The 8,196-nt window shown below is 37.8% G+C and overlaps 1 protein-coding gene across 1 annotated transcript; it reads right to left on the bottom strand.

Moving 5' to 3' along the window:
- Window positions 1-3,175: 3,175 nt before the first annotated feature.
- LOC106476319 lies at window positions 3,176-3,821 on the bottom strand (the record flags this gene model as incomplete). Its single annotated transcript, XM_013936980.2, has 1 exon — window positions 3,176-3,821. A coding segment is annotated over exon 1 (517 nt), but the record flags the coding sequence as incomplete, so codon positions are not given.
- Window positions 3,822-8,196: the final 4,375 nt, after the last annotated feature.

Below are 8,196 nucleotides of genomic sequence, written 5' to 3'. Positions count from 1 at the left end.
CAACAATCTTTCATAGTTTAATAACGTTAAACACTACACTAGACATGTTTGTTATCAACAATCTTTCATAGTTTAATAATGTTAAACACTACACGAGACAGGTTTGTTATCAACAATCTTTCATAGTTTAATAACGTTAAACACTACACTAGACATGTTTGTTATCAACAATCTTTCATAGTTTAATAATGTTAAACACTACACGAGACAGGTTTGTTATCAACAATCTTTCATAGTTTAATAACGTTAAACACTACACTAGACATGTTTGTTATCAACAATCTTTCATAGTTTAATAATGTTAAACACTACACGAGACAGGTTTGTTATCAACAATCTTTCATAGTTTAATAATGCTAAACATTACACGAGACATGTTTGTTACCAACAATCTTTCATAGTTTAATAATGTTAAACATTACACGAGACAGGTTTGTTACCAACAATCTTCCCGGGTTGAACATTATTAAACTATTTACCTACAAAAAGGTGGACTTCCAAACATGTGTCAGGTTTAATATTAATTATATCAGAATATTACCTACAAAAAGGTGGACTTCCAAACATGTGTCAGGTTTAATATTAATTATATCAGAATATTACCTACAAAAAGGTGGACTTCCAAACATGTGTCAGGTTTAATATTAATTATATCAGAATAGTACCTGTAAAAAGGTGGACTTCCAAACACGTGTTAAGTTTAATATTTCCTATATCAGATGCATACACACATAATTGAGGGCCTTATTAAAGTCTGTATACTGTACGACATTGACGGTTGAACAAATATTAAAGCTCCATTCGCATCACCTTAAAACCATTTGTAATTGGTCATTATTTCAGGGAGTAACATCAGTACTATCAATCGCATTCAAGAAGCTAAGCCTTTCCGAAGAAAAGTGGGTGTTTACGTAAAAATACCTCTCGTAACATAATGCGTACGTTATGCTCTGCCTGCTGTACGGAACTATTTTCTGTGATGTCCAGTTCAATAGAAAATGTGATAAAAATATTCTAGTTCAAAGTTTTAACACCCCCTGAACCATCCCTACTAAGAGAGAGGACAAAACAAAGTCCATCCCACGGGGTGGAAGAACAGAAAATAGAGATTCGAAAGATGTTTAAAATGTAGGTAAAACGTTCTTTACGAACGAGCAACTTATTTCCTTGTAAGAGCAATAAGATTTAAAACATCTTCCAGGAAAAAGACCCATTTATTAAAAGAATAAAAACCTGAATCTTTAGAACAAACGGAATGTTTCATATTGCACTAGGGTTGAGGTCTGTCAATACAACGTAAATACAACCACTGGAGAAGTAAGATTTACAAATATAGCTAGCTACACGTATTCTGTCCAGCAATACACCACCTAGAGAGTAGCGCTAAAATGTTTGAACAACGTCAATACAACGTAAATACAACCACTGGAGAAGTAAGATTTACAAATATAGCTAGCTACACGTATTCTGTCCAGCAATACACCACCTAGAGAGTAGAGCTAAAATGTTTGAACAACGTAAATACAACCACTGGAGAAGTAAAATTTACAAATATAGCTAGCTACACGTATTCTGTCCAGCAATACACCACCTAGAGAGTAGAGCTAAAATGTTTGAACAAAACATTCTTAAAGCTAATGAAATTTGAGTAAGATTTGGTTGTTCTTCTTCCAGTTTTTAAGCCTTAAATAATTTCTACGATTGTATTTGTTTTTTGTGCAGTCTGTGATCCGTTCACAACATGAAAACTGTAGAATGTAAACACGTCATATGAGCTATGATAATAGATCCACTGAGAATGTTCAGTCTGTGATCCGTTCACAACATGAAAACTGTAGAATGTAAACACGTCATATGAGCTATGATAATAGATCCACTGAGAATGTTCAGCCTGTGATCCGTTCACAACATGAAAACTGTAGAATGTAAACACGTCAGAAGAACTATGATAATAGATCCACTGAGAATGTTCAGCCTGTGATCCGTTCACAACATGAAAACTGTAGAATGTAAACACGTCATATGAGCTATGATAATAGATCCACTGAGAATGTTCAGCCTGTGATCCGTTCACAACATGAAAACTGTAGGATGTAAACACGTCAGAAGAACTATGATAATAGATCCACTATGAATGTTTATTTTGGAATTCTTGAATAAAGCTATACAACGGGCTATGTTAGCCATAGCTACACAACGGACTATGTGAGCCATAGCTACACAACGGACTATGCGAGTCATAGCTACACAACGGGCTATGTTAGCCATAGCTACACAACGGGCTCTGTAAGACACAACGTCCCTAATTTTGAAATGATAGTCTAGAGGGAGGACAGTTAGTCAAGAACCAACTCTTGTGCTACTCTCGTATGACCGACAGGAAGAGTGTGATTATCGCTCAGAAGAAAGTCGATTGATACAACACGAACTATCTTCTTGTTAAAGAATAAAATATCCACTGCTTGCTTTAGGGTGTGTTAGATTAATTAATTAGCACAGCCAAGAATTACTTTTGATTAATTAATTATTTCAGTTTAAAACAACACAACGTAGCGGTCGTCACCTTCGTTCCTCTGCTGAATATAAATCCGCCCAGAGAGATGAACCGGTCTTAGATCCTGGCAGTTAGGATAGCCTTAAAACCGTACTACAAAGTTTTAACCGTCCGATTATTGTACTTGATTTTCTAAGGACTTGAGATGGAATTTTTATAATAACACCAGATGTCCTTACAAGATACACATAGAAATATTTATGAGCGTATTATACTAGCACGGCTAAAATATAGAGACCAATGAAATTTTCTGTGTAATAAAACATTAGCTACTTATCTATCTAAGACCGAAAGACCCACCTTCCGAAAGCGCTCGGGTTATAGAAGTCTTTAGTTGAGTTTTGAACCTACGTGTTTTTTTCCTAACATCATACCTGTCTATCTGTTTATCTGTCTGTCTGTCCTACTTTCTTTCTATATATCTTTTGTGGCTGTCCATTATATGTCTGTCTATGTTAGATTGAATTTATTGTTGTTTATCCAGCTGAATTCTAGCAGATCTGCCGCGTTTTTGCACAAGCGGAATGAATTTAGGTTTTCTTCTGTCCAGGTCGTATGTGTAAACGACAAAAAAAAACAGTGTCTTTACGAGAATAATAAATATCAGTTAGAATAACTTACCCAGGGACTTTTCTCCATTATCTAATCCGTCGAAGGCTTTACTTGTCATTTCAAAAAGTGCGTCTAATGGAGATGAAACGAGATTTCCGACTCCGGGGCTTTCGGGAGAGTCACTCTCGGATCGAGAATCGTCGTCAGCCGAGCGCGGCCGCCGTCTCTTAGCTGGCGGACTTTCCAGATCCCATGGTCGGACAATTCCCCGTTCAATCAGGTTGGTCCGTGTGCTGGGTTTGTGATTTAAAATGTCTTTGATGAAAAAAGAGCTCAACGGTTTCGTCGGGTTAGGAGCGGGCCTAAGTTGGATAGTACACAACCTTTTGAGAGGTTTGTAATATTCGTCGTCTGACGACGCTTCGTCCGTAGCTTCAGCGGATACGCTGCTACTCAGGTCGCGGCTACTTGTCTCTTCTTTCTCCGAAGAGTGATTTGATGGTAGCGTTGGAGACGAACTGGTGGCCTTCGTAGCAACAGGCAAGTCCTCGACCTGTACTACCAGATCGTCTGCAGAGTTAGACATTGTACGGTGGCACGACAAGCAAATCAAACAAAAACTGTCAGCCCTGCAGCACGAGCGTCTCACGCACCCTTCATTCAGCAAATTAAAAACACGTACTTTCAGAATGTTTTCGAATGATATGGAAAATGCTTTTAAGTCAGGAGTTTTCTTAAAAAAAACAAAACAATACACGTGAAACAGGTGAGTTGATTATAATATCTAACGCACGGAAGCCTAACGTTACTGCTCGCGGTCAATGGCGGATATGCAGTGTCTTGCTACAACGTAGTCAAGGCTTACAACCGTATGCTGAGGCGTCCTAATGAATTATGACTTATATGGAAGGAAAGCTGCCGGACTCACGGGCCGCCGCTCTAATCAGCCAGCCCCGGTAAAAACGTCTAATTGGGGTAGTCACTAACTCTCGTCATACAGTCAAGCAGGACGTCGAGAAGGCCAACAAAGATAGTAACTGTCAATATCGGAGCGCTCAACCAATCCAACAAGGTCTAAAAATTGACGGAGGAGGGATGGAACGAGTACCATCTGATTGGAGCAGCACGAAACTTTGTGGCACCTGTTAACTGGACTGTCCGCACGTTCTTCAGTCGTGATTGAAAGCCTGGGAAAACAATAACGTTAGAGAGTTAAGCAAGCTGAAATCTTTCGCTTCGAGGTGGTTTCGTCAGACGTAAGAACCAATCAGTGCAGGCTTAACAACAGCTAGAGTTAAGACCTCTCTAGGATGTGATTTATAAACGCAGCTGAACTATCGGCGTCAATTATAGTAACCAAGACAACATAGAAATGTATGTTAAAAATTACAGAAATAAAAATATTTAGTAACACCGCAACACAGCCGACAATCAACTAACCTTTCTTTTAACACGACTAAGCTTTGGATAAATAAGGTTTAGCATTATTAAACTATGGAAGATTGTTGATAACAAACATGTCTCGTGTAGTGTTTAACATTATTAAACTGTGGAAGATTGTTGGTAACAAACATGTCTCGTGTAGGGTTGAACATTATTAAACTATGGAAGATTGTTGGTAACAAACCTGTCTCGTGTATGTCAGGTTTAATATTAATTATATCAGAATAAGCCACGTCGTAAACAAATCCAGTTTCCTCCACTGATCCCAGCCACGTCGCAAACAAATCCAGTTCCTCCATTGATCCCAGCCACGTCGCAAACAAATCCAGTTTCCTCCATTGATCCCAGCCACGTCGCAAACAAATCCAGTTTCCTCTATTGATCCCAGCCACATCGCAAACAAATTCAGTTTCCTCCATTGACCCCAGCCACGTCGTAAACAAATCCAGTTTCCTCTATTGATCCCAGCCACATCGCAAACAAATTCAGCTTCCTCCATTGATCCCAGCCACGTCGCAAACAAATTCAGTTTTCTCCATTGACCCCAGCCACGTCGCAAACAAATCCAGTTCCTCCATTGACCCCATCCCAGCCACGTCGCAAACAAATCCAGTTCCTCCATTGATCCCAGCCACATCGTAAAATTCTTTTATGTATAGCTTCTGATTTAAAAGTCCACCCCATCTCCCTCGTACAAAGTAATTATATCATAAATACTTGTAAATGGTCAACCGAGAATTTTAAATTTAACGTTCTTAGCTATTCTAGGATGTTAAAACAAATCACTTAACCATTCGTTAAAGAAATGTAAACTGTCAGAAAAAGTAAAACCGTTTCAAGTCGCGAAAATATGATAGTTTGTAGATGAATTCGCAAAAGGTGGACTTCCAAACACGGGGATCAATGGAGGAAACTGGATTTGTTTGCGACGTGGCTGGGATCAATGGTAAATATTAAATGTGATAGCCTGTTACAAAGTATTTGTGTTTTACTCAACACGGTCTAATAAAACATGAAATCTATTAATTACTATTTGTAACACTCAAGAACCACCATTTTGAATCAATGTATAGCTAAAAGAATATTTCATAGCATTTAATACCAGCTGGTGAATTACTAGATTCCTCAATTCTTTTATAAATGCTCCAAAACACTCATAAGAATTATACTTTTACATTAAAGTATTATGATTTAAAATTAATTAGAAAATTAATTAATGTCTCTCTTTACATCACTGCGTAATCTACACATGAAAAATGAAATATATATAATTTTATGTATGTATCTATCTATGTATATATCAGTTAAGCACAATTATATAACACGCGGTAATATGGTAAATGTAGATATTGACCCGAGTATAACTATAATTTTTTTGTCGTGGAAATCTCTCTTGGTCTTTAATCACGTACCATATAAATCTTTCAGAAATAATAGACAAATTGTACTTTTGTTATATATTAAAGTCCCAAAATAGTCCGGACTGCGACTTGGAAAATCATGATCAGCTTTCATTTGCAGAAAAACGTGTTTCTCTATAAGAGTGGCATTCAGGTCAAACTTTTCGATCAAGCGAGTATAATTCAACAGTTGCCGGTGAGTGTGTTGTCTTCCCCTCCAATCTGTCAGTTCAAAATTTAGGGACGGCTATGCGCAGACACGCCTCAATGTAGCTTTATCTAAACGTCCTGAAATAAAGAGACAACACGTTTTGTTTTTTTTTTTCAAGTATTTAAGTTACGATATGAAAATAACGCTTTCAAAAGCCAAATCCGGATTCAGGTAAGTCACTGAAAGACATATTTTTATTGGTTTTTATCGATATCCTGATTCCTTTGAATCCTGGCGTTACCTATATGGTATCATATAATTCTTTTTTTTTTTTAAAGATCGCGGGTATATTGTCGCATAACGTGTGTTTCTTGAATATACTTTTTTATTCGCAAGTAATTAAAAAAAAGGAAGCACGAAGATTAGTAAATCCCTACGTTTCTGTTTACCACCCACGGTCGTGAAAATTACGCCTGTTTCCATAGTGACGTGTGTGTACAGCTTCTTAGAATACTTAATTACGTTTATTTAATCGACATCACGTTAAATCACGCATTTTGGGACACTAATATAGTTTGGTTTGTTTGTAGTTACGCACAAAGCTACACATTGGGCTGTCTGTGCTGTGTCCACCATGGGTATTTAAGTCCAGTTTCTAGCGTTATAAGTCCGAAGACTTACCGCTGGGGGCATGTATTGTGGTAGTGTAATCGTTTTTTTTTTCGATAATCTTTTTTTACAGTCCTATGGTTCGTGTCCCGTCACCCCCCCCCCTAAAAAAATGTTCGTGGATATATTACAAAGTGTCTATCAAATTCTACTATTTGGTTAGAGTTGGCTGTGGGAGGTGTTAACTAGCTACCTTTCCCCTTAAACATTTGGGACGGTTAGTTCTGTGTGTAAAATCCAACAGAACAAATTCACAGCACAGATAGCCCATTGTGAAAATCTGTGCTTAACAACAACATAGAATTGAACAAAAGTATTATCATTATTGATCCCAGTAATAATGGACCCCACCGGTAGTGAATGGTATAAAAACAAGCTTAGGGTTAAGATTATTGTTTTTATAAAGAAATCCCCGTTTATTTCAAGCTTGGATTTTCAACAACCCCCATGACTTGTAAGTGTATGAAATCTGAAAGTAGACAGTTAACGCTATGTGAATATCCAGGTTTTTAACGAACGTCGACTAGCGTTAAACGCCGCAAAATGCCGTTAAATATCTTCTGGAACTTTCGGCTGCGGAGGGCGTTACAAGTGTGACAGTGACTCCCGTTATTCATTTAGATGTAGGCGATGTGTGCTACTGATTTCTTGGTCTTCTTCTGGTGAACGGTTTTACTGAACCATAGCGCTTCTGACCTAACCGTTTAGCTCGTTCTCGTATAGGCCTAACCAATGAAGGTTGAAAATACCAAAATATAGGTTTGTAGTAACCATAATTTTAATACCTCCATTATCTGCTATTCAAACTACGTACTTATTAATTACCGAAAGTAATTGAATACTGTATGTATTAGCAGTATAAGTTCGCAGACATACCACTAGGGGGCACTGTTTTGTTTTGTTTTGAAGTTAAGCACAAAGCTACGCAATGGGCTATCTGTGCTCTGCCCACCACGGGTATCGAAACCCGGTTTCTAGCGTTGTAAGTCCGCAGACATACCGCTGTGCCACTGGGGCGGGGGGGGGGGGCACGGTACAGATAAGCACGGATTTTAAAACACTTTCTGCGGAAATAATGCTAAACCTTTCCACGGAAATAATGCTAACACTTTCCGCGGAAATAATGCTAACACTTTCTGCGGAAATAATGCTAACACTTTCCATGGAGATAATGCTTTTCCAAATAGTGCATAAGGAAAGCTTAAGAACAAGTGGATGGAAAACTCTTTATCAGCTTCTAATACTAGTCTTGATGAAGCCACGTTGGCGAAACGTTGGCTGAAATAAAATGTACTTTTATTGTTGCCCGAAGAGTAAAGGTCGTTTTTTCTTTGTCAAAATTTCAAATCCCTCCTACGTGCACTGAAAATTCTGAAAAACAAAACAAAAAAAAAACTCTTTATCAGCTTAGTTTGTTTCGGATATTC

This window comes from Limulus polyphemus, unplaced genomic scaffold, assembly GCF_000517525.1.
Source record: "Limulus polyphemus unplaced genomic scaffold, Limulus_polyphemus-2.1.2 Scaffold10283, whole genome shotgun sequence".
Taxonomy (NCBI): Eukaryota; Metazoa; Arthropoda; class Merostomata; order Xiphosura; family Limulidae; genus Limulus; species Limulus polyphemus.
This window is presented reverse-complemented; position numbering and strand designations above follow the sequence as displayed.